Raw genomic sequence first — 19,236 nt, forward strand, 5'->3', positions numbered from 1 at the left:
CCCTTTCTCTACTGATTGCACCCCCTCTACCGTTGTGAAACCAATTTTTCATGGGGACTTCCTTTAAAAAAACGTTTGCGATAGATTGTTGTATCTCGAATCCGATTTTTATGCATGTAAGCAATTGAAACATACATTGCACAGATCAAAACGCAAGACAAGTAGTGACCGTCATATACAATATTTTTGCTTTTTAGCATTGATTTATTTTGTTAAATATATCACTGTCTAAACACTGACGTATGAGAGAATTTTGGGTCTTGCTAAACCGCAAACACTAAACAATGTAGTTTCACGACATTTTGAAAACAAGAACATAAAGCGCGTGCTGAGAATGTCTCCTTCTAACTTGCACGCTTAACTTTTGATGAAATATTATATCCGCTGTAGCTTCAAATTGTTTGCAGTGTGATAGGTTAAGTGATGTAGGCTACGCATGACCGATTTGGCTTCAGTAAACTGTCTTTGTAAAAGTAGAAAAAGTGATGCAAAGCGATGCAATTGAATGTTGTTATATTTACGTTAGTTTTAACTGCGCTTTCACATGAACATGAAAACTACAATTTCACTAAACTAATTAAAAGTGTACAAGTCCTCATAACAAGATGTAAATACACACCCAAGACTAATGTATTCCTGAAAGAAACGTTTCGAGGTCTTGTTATTGTACAATTGAAACTACAAGAAAATGAAAAGTTCTTTCTGGATTATTTTAATGCAAACAACACATGACCAACGTCAATATTTTTCACACAATGGTAGAAACGATCTTCAATCACAAGATTTTTGATGTAAGCAATGTGTTTTCCCAAAAGCAAATGTCATGTGGAAATGTTTTACTTTGCCCCCCCAAGGGCGTCATATGATATTTTAAAAGCCCACAGCAATGTTATTTGCTACACACCATAGGCGGATATGTATTCCGCTCTTCCTAATAATCTAACTACAAAATTAAATAAATCTTTGAACACACAATAACAAAAAAAAAAATTACCCGCATGAAGTCAACAGGTGAAATATGCTATACAACAAAGTTTTTGAAAGCCTCGAAAGGTTTGATCAACTATTTGCATATTTGAAAAAACAGGCCAGTGTAGCGAGGTAGAGGGGTAGGATTTCTAGCTATTGCTCTTGTCTATAGAGTGGTTCCACACCCAGCAAACCCACCCAGTCGCTTTACAGATTGCGACGATCTTCGCACAGAGCAAACATAACCGGTGAGGGTCACCTTGATCGTAAAAACATCTACGCGATTCAATGCAAACTTAATTTTTTATGTCAAATTTTCTAACTGAGACAGTGTAAAAAATCACATGGCGGCATACCTCAACTTAGTTGTCCAGTTTCGAATGTATTTTTTATTCACTTTGTAACCGCTTCCAATTGTACTATGAAGCTTGAACTGATCAAATTATGAACGGACAAACTTTGTGGAAAGAAAGCCACACATCATATCTTCATTATCAAAACGGTTTAGAATGGTTGCAGACAAAACACCCAAATCCTTCATTTTTACAATAACGTCTGCAGACGTTGAATCAATGTGAAAATAAAGGGTTTTGCTGTCTAGGGCAGCGTTTGACGCAACCAAGAAGACGTCAGTACACGACAACGTTGGAGAAGCGATGTTATGTCACCGCAAACTTTTCTCAGGTTATTCTAGCATCGAGGCTTTAGGTGACAAACAGAACGAAAACAACGAAATACAAAAACTCTTTCAGGGTGAAATTAAATAACACTTCAAACCCACGCAAAAACATAAGTGCATTTCCACGTTGAAACAACGTCAACAGACCAAAAACCAAAGAAATCGAAACATCAACATCGCTACGTTGATCCGGGGTCTAGTAACGTTGTTTTAACGTAAAAATCTGAATTGCTGTAAATCACTCTCCGGCCATGCATGTTCCTCCATTGTGAAATCTGGACTGCTGAAGATTAGAAATTCCGTGGAAGTGGACGCAAGCCGCCAACACAACCAAAATGTGGAAGATCTGATGACTCTGGAACTGGAAAAAAATAGTTTGGATTAAAAATATTGCATCTAGTTCTTCCTTCCTTTCCATCACACAATAGGCTCAGTGGTTGAGACGCCAGCGTCGGTAAGCCTGGCCTATGGTTCAGGTCGGGTCAAACCAGAGAAATGCTTTGTTTTCATCAGTCGAATGATACTTAATACGATTATTATCGATATCTTCCACCAGAGAAATAGAGGTTGAGGGGCAGGGTTGGGGATACACTGGGGGAAATAATACCAATAACGTAGCCAACAGTAAAACCCTACATGAACAAAGAAATCTTTGCAGTGCAAATCAGCTATTCTCTAGCTAACCCATGAACAACAGTTGTGGATTGGAAGTAATTCAAGAGAGCAAGAGCTTGAATTGTTTTGCTATCTCGGTACTTTTGTTACCGACGCTTGACAATATCTTTTCTTCTTTTTTTGCAGTTTTTGCAACGGTCGGGTGGGTCGTGTGCTGATGGGAAGCACGACCAATGATCCGCCGGAAAAGTGTCGCTTCCGTAAATATAACAATATTGTCAAACTTATGTAGAAATTAGAAAAAAGAGATTGCGACTGTGGGCAGGAAATCATCGGTAAAAACTTAAACGCAACAAACTGAACATCACATTTGCAAACATTAACCTTAAAAGAACGAAACTATACATTTAACAGATACCGAAGGTAACATGTAGATTATAGCCTTTATAGGGATCTGATACAATCCACTTTGATGTTCGAGTGGCACTTGGTAGGGTCGTTCACAATGAAGCGCTGAGGTAGATAACATTGCAACCATCAACAGCAAACGACGAAATCAAACGTAAAAAAATGCGAAGCGGCTGCAAAACGGTTGTTTGGGTTGTTCAAAGTTCAAACCAATGTTGACATGGAATCCATGAAAGAGTTAGTTGTCTGAATGCCTTCAAACAGGATGTATCGGTTATAATTATTGTGAGTGGAAGTACCTCGACTGTTGTTGAACTTGTGCCCTTGCTTGGAATTCGTACTTTTTGCGTTGATGAATATGTCAAGCAATGCTTTATGAACGGTAAATTGTGACCGCACCGCACACGAAATTTGTGGCGATGAAGGCAATGTCCGTGTAGCAGTCTACCCAACATTAAAGTTTCATATAGTATGGATGCGTCTTTAGGCTTCTAGTGATTGCAATGCGCTTCGCTATACTATACGCTACTCGATAAGCATTGTGGGAATACAATATTGTTTTCAAGATACAACTAACTACATGTCAACTTAATCTAGAGATATCAGATTTAATTTCAAGTCATCAACCTAAAAACTCCCCGAGTTTCGGTCAACACTGGAGCTCTTATCGAACAGGTGGAATAATGCAAACTACAAATAATGCCCTCATGCGGTTGGTGAGGAAACTATCAAACATTTGATGATTCATCATAGTTCTGTTTTGATCAAAGCAGTAAAGCTTGCCTGTAGTTCTGCTTAAATATTCCCTCGAATGTCTATAAACAATATAATGAGAATTATACTTTGCATGTCACTGATACGAGTGAGCACTAAACAGGTTTCAGTCAGCTCTTTGATCAGCGCCAGGTCCGCGTAAGGCTGGGTAATACAGGACATGATCGTTCGATGCTATGTCAATACTTTGCACAAACAAGCTAAATCTGTGTGCGTCATAAACGACCTTTCAAAGAAAAGGTAATAAAACATCGTCAAACGTGGATTTGATAGTTACAACGCTCAAAACGCACAAAATATTAGACTTTTGTTTATTGCGGGGGACTTTTGAAGGTTAATCTGCCTAGAGATGACGTAATTTTCAGAACAGGGTAAACCGCCATTGACAAATTAAATAATGACACTACGGTATCTAATTCCTCGGTTGCATATTTACACCTTGTGTCAGGATGCAGGAAATGCAATTTGATTGGCTGACAGAGAGCAAGAGACTCTGAAAATCGGCAATAAAAAAGGAAATGACGAAATACAGACGTGTCTTAAACCACCATCTTATAAATATTAGATTAGAGCGAAATTGTCATTTCTTTGCAGGCATGCGCAAAATTTGGCCAAATTGTCAAAAAAAATTAACGTGCCGGACCTCCTCCAAAACCTAAAAACTGTAAAATTGGCCGACCTTGGTTTCTTTCTGCAATGGCAAAAACAAGGAAACTATTTGCATTGAAATGTGTCAAATCAGGTTATTTTAGCTGCGCTTGTCGTACCTCATCCCCACAAAACCCCTAATTATGCCACAGAAATCACCCCTGTGAAACATTTTCGGACAAAACTTTATCGTATTCTGTTCTATCAGTTTCAATAAATTTACTCACGAGGCAAGTGTAGTTTTCACCCACAGAAGGCCATTCCATTTCCATTTGTTGGTGGCCTTCCGACCAACCAAAGTGATCAAAGGATTTTAATTCAGTGAAAATCGTGTTAATCAAATGCGACCCAACCATAAGAAAATAATTGAAGCTAACCAAACGGAAGTATACTGTAAGTGACTATGACGCATGTCTGGAACGGTCAGCAGATATTTACCTTAGGTACTGATAGGTCACGTGATGCCGTTATTCACGTGCCCATGTAGGTCACGTGATAGCAACGACATAATAGATGTTGCATCAGAAAAGCATTCTACTTCATTCCGCAACTCTCCCGCTTTCAAACATGGCCGTCACCTTACTAGAGGTCACCATGACCGTCAGCTCGAGCGGCCTCGCTTCGAGGAATACAAACACACGTCACAACACCACGGACCAACCAACGTTTAATGTGCTAATAATAGAACTTTCGTCATGATGTTACGCAACAAGTGCTCACATGAGTAAACTAAGTAAAACTTGGACAGTGAACAATTGAATCCTGTTGTTTAGAAATTAAAGTATAAATAGAATGTTACAATACCTTAACTTTAAACGCAAGCGCTCAGACAGCACAATCTGTCATTTCTACATTGAAACGTCTGAAGACGTTGAATCAATGTAAAAATTACGGATTTTGCTATCTGGGATGTCACAGCACTTTTCCTTGAAATGTCTCAACATCAACTAGCTGGTAAGTTTATCTCTTTGACAGACAAATCGGTTGAACAAAACCTTAAACAGGCCAAATAAATTAGTTTTCGTCAAATACGGATTTCAATAGCCACTACTACCCACCCATAGATCACACTTGCCGGGGAAATATCGCTCAGGGATTCGCTTAGCATAAAGGAAGGCACCTGAAAAAGAAAAACTAGGTAAGATAAACAAAACATAAACTACTCCACTGCAGTGGATTGTTTCAAAGAACAGTGAGCCGGCTATTAACCGAAACAATGTGAAAATGCGAAAGTGGTGCAAGCACAGAAATGTTTAGATGCCATCGTACAGATACAGTATCTGTACGATGGTTGGTTTTAATTGCATGTATCTGATACATGCAATTAAAAGTAAGCACAAATCAAAATATAATGTAAATACCATAATCGCCACCGGTGGTGTACCACAACACAAATATCTATAATTTGCAGCCCTAATTATCCAAACATCTAACAGTCTTGCAACGTTGTCCGTCTGTCATGGCGGAATGAACGCAACTGAACTCAACCGACACAGAGTCATGGCAGATTGGAGGAAACTTTTAATCATGGCTGGTTTTAATCTAACGAAACGCACTTAGGTTGTGCTCAAATTTGCAATCTACTATCTGCATGGTAATGTAAAATCAGCACACCGGACCAAAACCAGCAAAGTGCTCGCATTCGGCAACCCTGGCTCAAAGAAGCGATCTCCGATGAAGATTCAAATTCGTTGCAGCAATGTGAAAGTTTCAGATCACTCTTAGGATTCAAGATTAATTTATTTTATGAATTTTAAGAGAGTATCAGGTTTAATGAGCACTGCATGACAAAGAAAACATACCAATGCTATAAAATAAACACTGAGTGTCTTAACTATTAAAGGCATACTAAAGGAAAATTTCAAACCGGAATTAAGCATTAAAATGAGTAAACTGAACATTCAAGAATACATTTCAAAAACAATTACCGAAAAAAATTTGTTTTCAATGGCGCTGGCAAGGCCCAAAGTCCAGAGTTTCATTTATTTTCATTTTTTTCAAAATGACCAAAACGTGCAAACACTGCTCGAGAATACGTCATAAAGGCCAGCAATAACAAAAGCCACGTTACCAATCTGATGTTTTGAGCAAACTGTCTGCTGTTTTGATGTTAAAATGTGCTGTTTTGATGTAAATACATACATAGCCTACAGTCAAATCGCCCGCAGTAACAATTATTGCGTGATCAGTTGATTGCTAGCCTTTATGACGTAGACTGCACAGTCGCACGCTTCGTTGCTCAGGCTCAAACTCATTTTGAAAGCTCTGACAAAAGCACGCCCACAATGGTGGTCAGACCGCAATGGGGCAAAATTTTATTGAAAATCGTTTTATGGTAGCATGTTAAACACAAAGAACGTGGAAAATCGCCAAGTCAGGTTTTTCCTTTAGTACCCCTTTAAAAACGATTTCTGAGCAAAGCCACAGTAACAATTACACATCAACTCACCGACAAGATAGAGGACAGCCATGAGGATCAACCACCCCAGTTGGCCAACCACGACAGACCTGAGGAACCCCTGCTGAATCATGGTGTGCACTGCTGGTACGATGCCACTCAGGCCAAGGGCAGCAAATAGAACTAAACAAATAAATGAGGTGTAAATACAACTCGCAACAAAATTAGTTATAGATTTGTTGTATTTTCAATGTAAAAGAATTTAAGCAAGTTACGGACGGTGAAGTGCTGGTATTGGAATAGGGATTTTAAATTAGAGAATGCAAAGTTACCCCGCTTTAGCTTATCCACCAAACTAGAAGGCTCGCAAGCAATTTACAGCTTCTCGTCGAAAGCAAGCTTGTAATGAAGCGTAGGTGAAAAAGTGAGAATTGGCAAAAACTAACTGAAAATTAGTCCCTTCTGGTGTGGGATGAAAAGTGAAACTTCGCATCCTGTCATATATGTCCCAAGTACCGGACGTTATTAGGACGTTATCAGTAAGGTTATTCTCAACCTTACTGAAGTCAAGCCATAAACAAGGTCGTTCATTTCTAGGGCAGGAGCAAAGAGATTTCAATTATCATCGAAACGCTGCACTCACTTGCACGTAAACTCCTGTATTTTGCGGTACTAAACTTTTCCCATTGTGAAATAACAATGCATAGAATCCCAAGTATGCAGACACAAGACATGTAGATCACCTGTAAGTTCATGTATGATCACACGGTAACTCCATACAATAATATTTTACGGCTATCGTGACAACATGTAATTTAAGCACAGACAGATATAACATTGTCACAGAATAAACATATGAAAGCAGCAAACGAATGCACAGTGTATAGTACACGAGTCACTCGAGTCAGCTGTGCCTTGTCAAGACACATATTCTCGACGAGGATTTACCCAACACTCTGCAGAGGATCGCGCAATCACTTTCACTAAGGCAAGCACCCGATAATGTCAACACTTCACTTGAAAAGTTCTAAAAACATCAAGGACGTTTAGAAACAGTTGCATTCAAGCACATGAAGCTTCTCAAAAGCTCTGTCCTGCCTGGTCGTAGTAAAGTAGACATACGGGAATGGCCCGTTTCGGTGAGTCCGATTCGGTGAGTCCGAATGGGGGATTTTTTAAATGTTTTTTTTACATTATTGGGTACCGTAGCCTAATTATCATTGCCGTTTTAGGGTTAGGGGTTAGGGTTAGGGGTTAGAGGTTAGGAACTCATCGAATCGGACTCACCGAATAGTAGCAGACCCTAGACATATAGTAGCATTGCGTAATCGTACTTTTCTTGACGAGTAAATAATTCTACATGATGACGAAAAGTGACATAGCAACTGTTTGTAGCGAATGGAGTTAATTTGCTTTAATGTAGTTTCTTGTTCTATAATCTACTGTACATGTTGTATTGATACATTATAATTGATTTAACGCCTTCGACAAAACTTAATACATGGCTCAGTCACAGCACTTGGTCACTAAAAATGATGATTTAACAACTTGACAGAAGTCCGAAATTTGTGACCTCACTGAAACTTTACAAACCTAGTATGCCATCACAAATGGACATTCTTGTTAGACTTTGCTTGCCTTGTCATGTCAAAATCAAAATCCGTCATCCGATATCAAGCCTGTCTCAGCAAGGGTTGCCAGATTGGCCTTTTTAAGGCCATATTCCTAGAATTTGGTTTTTTAGAGTCTTTTGGCCTCAGAAATTGTAACACATTTTGCCTTTTTCTAGATTTGGCCTTAAATTTTGCTTTTTTTTAAATTTACTCTTCAAAATGCATAATAATCAATATTTCTCATATATCGTAACCTTACCAGATGAAACCATATTTACCATTGTTCAATACATGTTCTAAACTTGTTTAATAGTCGTAATGTGACGCCGGCGGCGAATCAGACTGCACTCACTCTCTAAGCCAGCCAGTGGTGCCAAATGTCACCACTTAAAAGGATTAAAACTCATTCGCTACAGTCCTTTTATACTTGCTATTTTTCGGGCCACTTTCAGAATTATTTTTGTTACAGTTCATTAAAATCCGCTACAAGTCATACAATATAAATAAATATGAATATTATATATATCATAGTCATTATTTTGGAATTATAATATCTTATTATGTCTTAATTATGTACAACAGAAACAGGTAAATATCTATTTGGCCTTTTTTATCCAATATTTTCCTTGTTTTGGCATTTTTTGTATTATTTTGGCTTTAAGACTTTTTCATAGTCTGGCAACCCTGGTCTCAGCACTAACACACTTATTGCATGAAGTGAGCAGAGTGCGAACGTACCTTAGGTTCAATTTGACAATAAAAGGAATAGTAGATCCATGGCACGAAGGATCCCATTATCATTAGAGCAATGCCAGAGTAATCCAGTCTGCGAAAAGATAGAATTTTATCGGTTGAGGTACCGTGCTGTGTTCTAGAGACTTGTTTAAAATGCGATAATGCACAGATATCAGATAGACTCTATGAATGTGCAACACGGCTCCTAACAACGTTAAGTGAAAGACTATTCACAAATGTTAGTCACCCCAAATTTAAGTTTTCAACCAAGGTATGTTTCAACGTGAGTTGGAAAATTATTAAACTACAATGATAATGTCAGATAAGGCGATTTTAAAGTAATGTACCAGATAAACGGTTTCATCAAGTTCATGTCAAGCTATTTACACACTGTAATCAAATTGTCATATGCGATGATGGTGGAAGTGGAAACCAGTTAACAAAGGCTATGAACACCTTGAGCTCATGATAAAGAACGGTGGAAATCTGGGCGTTTCAAAAAACGTCTATCAAGAAAGTAAAACTTACTTCCCAAATATCCTGAAAACACGCTCGGAATGACAACCCATGGTGTGGAATAAAGTGGAGAAACAAAGACACAGGACGGCTCCAAGAAAGAAGAGAAAGAAAACAACTTTTTCTTGCCATTCACTTATGAACTGAGCTGCTGGCAGACAAAGGAAATAGATACAAATTCCCACGAACAGTATGAAACCTAAAAAATGAAAGTGTATTACTCTTGGTCTGCCCTGATAACTCAGTTGGTTAACGCGTGACTTCTGGAACGAAGAAGCTTGAAGATCAAGCGGCGCTGGTCGACTCTCAGGGTGTTCGCTTGAGCAACGCACGTTAAGGACTGCTCTCCATTCAGCGGCACCTAATGGATGGAAATAACTCCCGACAACAAGACTTCAACAATCGGACACTTCAATCTGTCAATCTCGGTAACCGGGCCTGCGTTGGTGATTCAAAGCCTCTGCAAGTATGCGAAACTGCTAGGATTACGCTCTGGAAAAAGCCTTTCCAGTCCTAGAATAAAGATTCAATCGATCGATCAATTCTACAACAGTATTTCTTAATGTTTATGATGCAACTTTTGCACGGTTGTGTTCTTCTTGCGTGGATGGCGGAATGGCCACATTTAACGTAACAAATTGCAGTTTTGTGGCATTTGTCTTCCAACGCATGTGCTGACCGTAAACATTTGTTAGTACAATAATGTTACAAGGGCCATGAAGTTGGAGCCATGTACCTGGAAACCATTTGCAGTCCAACACTTTTTAAAAGACTTTAACAAAGATTTACTGTTTAAACACAATTGATAGCAATTTAGCATGCAATTTTTAATTGCACATTCTATTTAAGGTAATTCGTTTTCTTGGCCAACTGTCGTATGTGTAATATTGGAAACGTGCTTTAAACTTTTAATTTATTTGAGAACTTGCCTTTTAAGTTTGTACCTTGTGTTTCGCATTTTGCCTTACGCGTTTTCTATGACCTCTTGATTGGCCGCTGTTAAATACGCTTTCCTGACAGCGATGCGGGATTCTCCAACACGAGTTTAAAATAGCAAGCCAATCGTTTTAGTGCCGCAGCTATGTGGGCGTTTACGTTGCCAGTTTATGTTTGAGATTCAAATAAAGTTATCTGTTCGTCTTTGAGAGTCCGTCCGAAATAGTCAGACGTAAAGGAAAGCGCGAAACATTACATGGTGTCAGAAGTTGATTCGAAGTTGTCGAAGTGCGCGAAACATTACATGGTGTCAGAAGCGAAACATTACAGTATGGGCATCAATGTATGCAAAACTGAATTTTTAATACGACATGTGGATACAAGTAAAAAAGAGCTCCAGTGTTCTATCTTTTATTTTATCCTTTTTGTTACGTAATGTATTTAGCATTTCTTATCTAAGTGCAATGTTGTAAACCAGTCCCTTAAACGCTTGAAAAGGGTTATTTCATTGTGCAAAGCAATTTAGCAATTGTATTGACATAGTTTGCAATGCAGTGGTTTGTGCTCCAATTTCCTGCCAATTTACGAGAACGGGGCAAAGAAAACAACTAATGACCACACAAATTTCACAAACAGGCTCAGTCATAACCAACGTCCTGAACAAACACTGAAATCAAACTATCAAATGCATCTGATAAAGAATAAATTCTAAATTTACAAAATAAACTTCACTCGACCATAGTTAGTAAGTATATATACATTATACAGTACATACAAAAAACAAGACAACTAAATTTACAGCTTGCAAAGTTGTTATTTTTGCATCGTTTCAGCGTGCAGCTGTGTAGTAACGTCCATTAAACAAATGACATTTAAGGACTTATTTGCTTGACTCGTGCTTTGATATCGCAACAAAACATTAAAAAAAAATCTGCTGTGTTCACAAGAAACTATGCTAGCATTTTAGCAGAATTAAACACAGAACGCAGAGTAGAATCAAAACACATTTTCACCTAGCAAGTGGGTCCATATGTTTCCTGTTTCGGTGTGCAGGCGAAATACAGACCCGAAGCAAGCTTTGAAGCTCGGCATTGGAGGTCGGTGCCAGTAATGCAGGAATTCGTTATCTTGCTGCCATTCTGGCAACTGAAGAAAATGTACAACCCTCCATCTGCACATAGTTCATGTAATAGATGGGATCATAACTTTTCCTACACTGCTTATTAGATGATGCTAAAAAGAAACCTTTTCGACCTTTTTTCTGAATGTGCTATTATAAATACTTAGCATCTAAATCCGAAAGGCTTCAAAACATAGCTTTAGGGTTTAAAGCTATTTAAAATTTAAAACAATCAATCTCTTTGTGATTATGTAACAATGTTTGCGTCATAAACAAACAAATGAAAACAATAATATGTTGCTCCGAAAGCTGGCAGTGCAGACAAACTATGGCTGGATAAAAAAGCAGCCTGCTAGCACCTTGTATATTAACCATATTGAGAGATGTTAAAAAACGCAGTTTAGTCCTCGTTTTTAGTTGTTTTTCCCTTATATTTTCTACGTTTTTAAGTTGTTGTTTTTTTATACTAAACCTTCCTTTATACTAATACCTATGCAGAATTGCATCATGGCTGCTGATTAGCTTATCAGTTTCAACTCAGTTTTGTGAACCAAATACTGTACCAGCAACGCAAATTATCTGAGTGAATGTTTGTTAAAGCTGATTCAAAAGTCTCCAGTTGAATAACCTGGAAGAGGTTAACATGTAGATGCATGGTTTATTTCATAACTAAAAATATTCAACTTTTTTTACAGATTGTTGACAAAAAAGCTTGTTTTTTGTTTTTTTTATAAAAAACATGTTCTTTAATTAAAAGTTAAATTTATTAAAAAAACGATGGCAAAACAATAAGTCACATCTCTATCCATACGGAATGGCGCGTTTCGGTGAGTCCGATTCGGTGAGTCCGATCCCTATTTGGTGATTTTTTTCAATTTTTTTTCTAAATTATTGGGAACCGTAGCCTAATCATCATTGCCGTTTTAGGGTTAGGGGTTGGGGTTAGAGGTTAGGAACTCACCGAATAGTAGCAGACATAGGCGCCTAACTATTTTTTTGACCGTGGGGGCGAAAGCATGTTTCATCAGCAGCAACGTAAATTCAGCAAAATGTCACGCAGATCGATGACGTAATTATGCCGTCACACTAAGATTGCTTTTATTGCCACACTCGGAGTTATCGCTACGTTCGACCTATCGTTAATTATTATAAACAAAACTGGATCACTTCGGTTAAGCAAACACATATGCCATGCGTCTGCTAGCGGTTGATGGACTGCGACTCTTTAAGCTAAGCACAACATAAAGTTCAGCAATGAACTAGATTTATTAGCATGAAACACGAGACGAAAAGGTTTAGTAAAAGGTATACTGTATTAATGGAATGACAATGTTTTGAAAATGGAATGCAAATACTAACTTGATCATACGTTTGAAAATATACCTGTTGAAAGTAAAATCATTCATGTTTACATCAATGCAACAGCACGTCACCTTGAATAAATTTAGAAGTTGCTGACATCCATAAACAGCCCTTGAAAATAGTTACGGAGAGACGTTTGATTAAGTTTTCCACTTGACATTTCTCCCTTTTCACTACAATGTCGCAACTTATGACTGACCTGCTTTCAATTCGCTGTAAAACGCCGGTTTTCGTGTTGTAGATGAAACAAAAGATGCACATATTCCCGCCTTTGATCGGGTTTCTATGGCAACGGCCGTGTGTGCGCAATGCGGTTTGTACCAGCCCTTGTTGCGTTGGTTAATGTTAGTGGTTACCTCGGGCCAAGACTTCAAGTTCATTTTCACAGCGAGTGATTCGCTGCAGAGGTTTCGACTTTCGAAAGCGACATCGAGTCTGTTTGCAAGTGCATAAAGCTAAACGCACGCTCCGTGTCTACGTAGCAAATTGTGTTGTTTTTGGGTGCGTCTGCAGACGTTAAATCAATGTAAAATGACAGATTTTGTTGTCTGGTGTGGGATTGTAGCATCGCTGCTCGTTCTGGTGATTATTTATCGCGAAGCTGTTGCGGTTTGCATTTAAAAAATGTTTTTCTGCTGCCGATCGCTAGTTTATCTATTGTTTTATGTATCAATACAGCATAAAAGTTGCCCCCACGGAGAAATATGCGTGGGGGCCGGGCCCCCACGCCCCCACGGGTTAGGCGCCTATGGTAGCAGACCCCTATCCATACGTCTTTCAAATCTCATATCATTTATTATTGCAATATTAATCTTTATTGGCAACCAGCAATCCAGCATGTTATTTTTACATGATTAAAACAAATATACACTAGCTTGCTGAAGTAACATTAAATGTTAGCTTATAATTTTCAAAAGTTTTTCTTGATTTCTAAACTTCCAAATGCTGCTAGACATACAACTACAGAAAGAGGTCAGTCAAGGCTTGTATGAACTATACAGGCTACCTAAATGCTAGTTTGAAGACGACGGAGCTTGGTACCTGCCATCCCAAACTTTATGTGCAAATCGATCAACAGTATCAACAGCGTTGTGGAATTTTTCTTCAGCTTGTTGGCTCATTTCCTTTGCTGCATGAACTGCATTATCTACCAGCTCTATGGCACTATGAACAGACTTTTGAACAACCAATGGTGACCCTAAAACAAAAGTGTATGATAATATACGATAACACAATGCTTCATACACTATGGAGTTTCCACCATTGCATGACAATAATCGATACAGCTCAGATGCTGAACAATGGTTAAAACAGCCCTCCATCACTAGCCTACCATTCTTTCTTCTACTACGAGGCGCTTACAAAGCAGAGTCAATAATTTAGCTTTATTTCATTTAAGAAAAAAACTTATGCTTACGATTTCTCCGCTTTTGCTCATAAGCGTTCTTAAAATGTTCAATTACAATGGTACAGGATTGAATTATGATCATCCAGCAATGTTAGCTTAAAAGGGCGCTAGTGTGATACCCTTCTAGAGAATGTGGCTTTGTGTTTGGCAAAACACTGCCCACGGGGGGACACATGACACAAGGCATGGTGGAAGGTGGACATGAAGATTTGCTTCCTTATCTTCTGTTTACTTAATCTAAACTTTTAACCACCGAGCGTAAGCATAAAATCTGAAGGCAACAAAATACAAACACTTACCAAAATTAACAAAACAATCATCACTGTCCGAGTGGCTATCTTTTTGGTTACATGAAGACTTTCTTTTCTTTGGTGAACGATGGGTTACCTTGAATAACAATAACACACCATCTGAAGTTAATTGAAAGATAACTGATGAATCAAGATGAACACATTGATTATGTCTCTGATCTGATGCGGACGTTGGCGACCATGGTCTTTCAAAGTTCTCTGTTATTTGACATCCTTATAAAATCGGTATTACTTGAAAATTAAATCTTTTAATGCTAGTTGCCAGAAACTGACTAAAAGTTAAATCCCTTGTTAGTAGATTAAAAAATAGTATATACATATGTTTAGTAATTCAACTTTTTTCTGATTGGAGCAAATAAGATTGCTTAATCTACTAAAAATCAGATTTTATAAAATTTGGTTAAATTAGCAAAAGCCATTCAGAACAAGGTCAGAACAAGGTCTTGTGTCAGTTATGCAGAATGGTTAGGCTATTGTTTATCGGAATGGCCCGTTTCGGCGAGTCTGATTCGGCAATTTTTTGAAAATCCAACGACGCCTTCTGTAAATCCAACGACGTCTTCTGTTTATTTAGAGAATTTTGTATTTTATTCCACAATATCATTTCTTTTGCATTTCGACAAAGAAAAATAAATTAAAATGAAATGTAGCAAAAAATATTCCTTGTAAATGTCATGCATTTTTTAAATAAGCTATTTGTTGATTTTATATGATATTTCAAATATATTTTCCATCAAAACAACCTTTTTCACAAAACGATGCTGTAACTCAAAACAGTCAAAGAATTTTTGATGTCAACAAAACTTTTGAATGTAATGTAAAGGTAATTACATCGTTTTAACATCGCCAGACGTTAAAATCATGTACAAAAGGGAAGTTTTGCTGACCACTGACCAGGTATGGGTATAGTACAAATATTTAAAATTTGAAAATAACAAAATCAATATATACAAACAATGACAAAATGAAAAGTTAGATTGGATTATCTGACAAAGAATGACAAGGCAAGAAGTCTGAGATGGTCATTGAATTGATGTAGTAAAAACAAAAATTGGTTTGCCAGTACATTTAACCCTTCTGGCCAAACATGATACCAGAAAAGCAAAACATAAATTATGGTACCATGGCATTAAAAAAAATTGTTACAAGGAATGGAGGCAAACACAATAAAGTGATTTCTTACAAATTTTAAATTTCTGACAATCCTTTCAGGAAACCATTATGAAAAAAAGACTTTGCTTGCCAAACGCAAATCAACTCACTTCCAATTGAGGGCATGATGATGTACGAACAAACAATGATTCTGTCTCATTTGAACTATCTTCACTTTCCTGGTTGGTTTTTCGTCGAATATAAGCATCTGATTCTTTTGGTGATGTCAAGAAACTTTCATTCTCAGAAGAATGAAGGCCTGTATCTTCGTCTTGCATTAACTTATTGGAGTATTCGTGATAAGCATTTTTTGCCATGTTTCACAAATGATGACAACAAATGTTGTAACAAAACTATATCCCTTACAGTACGGTACAGTAACTACTTAGAAACTGCCATTACTTACAAATTATGACAAGCTGATACAAAACAAAAATAACTCTTTTCAAACAATAAATAATGAAAAATAATAAGATGATTGTCATAAGCAAACAATTATTGCCAAAATTTTCCCGAGCTTCAATATATGATACTGTACAGAAGAACTCACCACTATCGACTTCGACTATATCAACAGTTTGCCAATATCAACACTTTTCGTTGGTCTGGACAAAATTCTTATCTTTTATGTGCAATGTGCACTCAAGTTCAGTTAGGGTTGATGTGTGCAATTGCGTCCACTTCACAAATTTTGCAATTGAAAATAACTTAAAAATATAAAAAAAATTATATAACAATTTATTTATCAATAATGTCATCACAACTTGTGTAAGTTTTATCTTTTTGGGCTAACTAATACTATGTGACATGTTTTTGGTTTTCAAATTCTGTTCTTAAAAAAAATCCGATTAAAAATGGCATCCTGACTTTCAAGCAGCATAAAAATAAATAGTCAACTAGAAGTGCTTTTATCAAGGTCTGCGTGTTGTTGCTGTCATCACATTTTTTAAGGATTGCTTTAATAGGCATCACGCAGAATTATTCCATCAGAATGACAGTAGTGTACATTTTGGAATTAAACAGCCATCATGAAAATGCACAATTGTACGTTTAATACACACAACAATACCACCAAATTACTAAATGCTCAAGAGTATGAAAAAATCTTTCTAATAAAAAAAGAGAGCAGCTAAACTGTTTAAGTTAACAAATACAATTTTCAGAGGTCCTTGAAAAAAAATTGGTTGCAAATACGCAAATAGACATCAATATAAGTCTAATATATCTATACCGGCATCTACAGTAGGCTACATACTACATAGGTATCGATATAATCTATAAATCAAAAGACTAGTTTGAAAATCAATTGAGACCTGGAGATAAACTAAGTTTAGTAAAATGAAGAAAATAATTTGATTGTGAACATTTTAATACTAAGATTTTTGAAATTGATCAAGAACTTGAAGAGAAATTATAATATCAAGAATCCAAGTCTGCGGTTGTCGCATGCAGCAAAAAAACAAACAAATGACTAGCCAGCCTCAGTTTTAAAAGAATGAGGGTGAGAAATTCAAAATTATTATCGAGTGAAGCAATTGAAGGACAGTACAAAATTTATCAAACAACGATTAGTAAGCCATAATTTAACATCTTGTTTGCGCCCATAATCCAATCGGTTCAAAGGCTTGTCCTAAAATGCTTTGTTTCAAATTCAGTTCTTTTTTAAACTTTTCTGGTTTAGTGTGTGTTGAATACTGAAAAGTTTGGGTGTTTATCAGGACAATTATCATTTCTAGCACTGGTTGCTACGTTCATCTGATGAAATTGAAAGTAAAATTAACAACAAACAAGATGGTTTATTGCTTCACTGACGTTTCGCGCACCATGACAATGCGCACCCTCAGAGCGAATAACATACAAAATAAAATTTCACCAGGTTATATACTACTGATAAAGCTTTGGTAGAGAGTTTGCTTTGTTGAACCATAGAGAAATAAAACAAAGTAACTTCAGCGAGTTTAACATGATGTATTACATACACAAATATAACATAATTAAAATAAACTCAAACGTTTTCGACACGTACATGTGTCCTCATCAGGAATTACATATCATCAATATAAACTGTGTCACTCCTTCAGTTTGTGCTTTTCAGTCTGGAGTGTCGTTAGTATACAGTTACAGTTATAGTGCAAAGTCAAATTTACCTTACAATTTTCATTTTATTTATATTGATGATATGTAATTCCTGATGAGGACACATGTACGATTGTACGTGTCGAAAACGTTTGAGTTTATTTTAATTATGTTATATTTGTGTATGTAATACATCATGATAAACCCGCTGAAGTTACTTTGTTTTATTTCTTTATATATATACTACTGTAGTGCGATTGAAGGCAAGAAAAAATAAAACACGCAATATTTTTGAAAAATTGGCCAATGATGTGTGAGCGGTTACTTTCCACATTAAAATTACGTAAAAACTTCCAACAAAAACATAAAAATTCGAAGCAGTGACGACCAACAGAAAAAAGTGCGATTGAAGGCAAGAGAAATAGAACACAATGTTTTAAAGATTGGCTAATGATGTGCGGTTACTTTCGACGTTAAATTACGTAAAAAACTTCCAATAATAAACATAAAGTCGAAACACTGAAAATCACTAGAAATTCGAGACAAAATTAGATTGCAATAACGTTTCCAACTGTGTTCAAGTAGGCTTGAAGCCTGCACGTCGAGACAATAATGATTTATAAGGTTTTGGTAAAAAGTTTCCATCATTCCGCTTGAGTACATTGCAATGTTTGGATGTAATGTTGCAATGTACATTGCAATGTACTCAACCGGAACGACGAAAACTTTTTACCAAAACCTTATATATAAATCATTATTGTCTCGACCGACGTGCAGGCTGCACACATTGCGTGTTTTATTTTTTCTTGCCTTCAATCGTACTACAGTAGTATATAACCTGGTGAAATTTTATTTTGTATATATGTTATTCGCTCTGAGGATGCGCATTGTCATGGTGCGCGAAACGTCAGTGAAGCAATAAACCATCTTGTTTGTTGTTAATTTTACTTTCAATTTCATCAGCTGAACGTAGCAACTAGTGCTAGAAACGATTAGTGTGTGTTGTTTCGGTATAAATCAATTTAATTAAACCAGCTCAAGAGTTTTCAATGATATATAAATTACTTAGCTTTTAACATGGAAATCGATCATTGACCAGCAGTCGAGCCTAGTTAGTTTTTTTATTATAATTATTATGATACTATTTATTTGCGTCAGACAAAGCTGTTCATATTCAAAGCAAAACAATGAAATACAGACGAAATCGGTTAATAGTATACCGCATAAATGCATCAATCGTTTATTTGAATCAAAACCTAATATCCCAAATCAAACCCAATCTAATGTTAAGTAAAAACATCGGTTAAGCGTATACTGCTTAAAAGAATAAGTCAGATAATAGTGTCAGGATTTGCTTAGCTCATTTGCATACTTCATTCATTTAATCGTATAATTGTACCCGTAAGCGAAAAAAGAATGTCTCTTTTTTGCTTCGCATAATTGTCTGCAATGTTTAAAGGCGAAATGAAGCAAAAGTGAGACACACGCATGCGATCAAAACAAAGACAAGTGTCTG

At 36.8% G+C, this 19,236-nt stretch overlaps 1 protein-coding gene across 1 annotated transcript; it reads right to left on the reverse strand.

The window, feature by feature from the left end:
- Positions 1–496: 496 nt before the first annotated feature.
- On the reverse strand, positions 497–17,652 carry LOC145772846 (adiponectin receptor protein 1-like). Its single transcript, XM_082584726.1, has 10 exons — positions 15,755–17,652; positions 14,481–14,568; positions 13,815–13,971; positions 11,305–11,462; positions 9,368–9,554; positions 8,843–8,930; positions 7,135–7,234; positions 6,543–6,674; positions 5,152–5,213; positions 497–2,009 (listed from the first exon to the last, which is right to left on the reverse strand). Exons 1-10 carry the CDS (start codon positions 15,959–15,961, stop codon positions 1,887–1,889), a joined length of 1,302 nt encoding a protein of 433 aa, XP_082440852.1. The 5' UTR covers positions 15,962–17,652; the 3' UTR covers positions 497–1,886.
- Between the last annotated feature and the right edge of the window lie 1,584 nt (positions 17,653–19,236).

Source organism: Aplidium turbinatum, chromosome 6 (genome assembly GCF_918807975.1).
Source record: "Aplidium turbinatum chromosome 6, kaAplTurb1.1, whole genome shotgun sequence".
In the NCBI taxonomy this organism is placed as follows: domain Eukaryota; kingdom Metazoa; phylum Chordata; class Ascidiacea; order Aplousobranchia; family Polyclinidae; genus Aplidium; species Aplidium turbinatum.

Coding starts and splice junctions, on each gene's coding strand:
- LOC145772846 (XM_082584726.1), bottom strand. CDS start 15,961: ATGGCAAAAAATGCTTATCACGAATACTCCAATAAGTTAATGCAAGAC. Junction 13,972..14,480: donor TGATTGTTTTGTTAATTTTG/GTAAGTGTTTGT, acceptor CTTTTGTTTTAG/GGTCACCATTGGTTGTTCAA. Junction 6,675..7,134: donor ATACAGGAGTTTACGTGCAA/GTGAGTGCAGCG, acceptor TTATTTGTTTAG/TTCTATTTGCTGCCCTTGGC.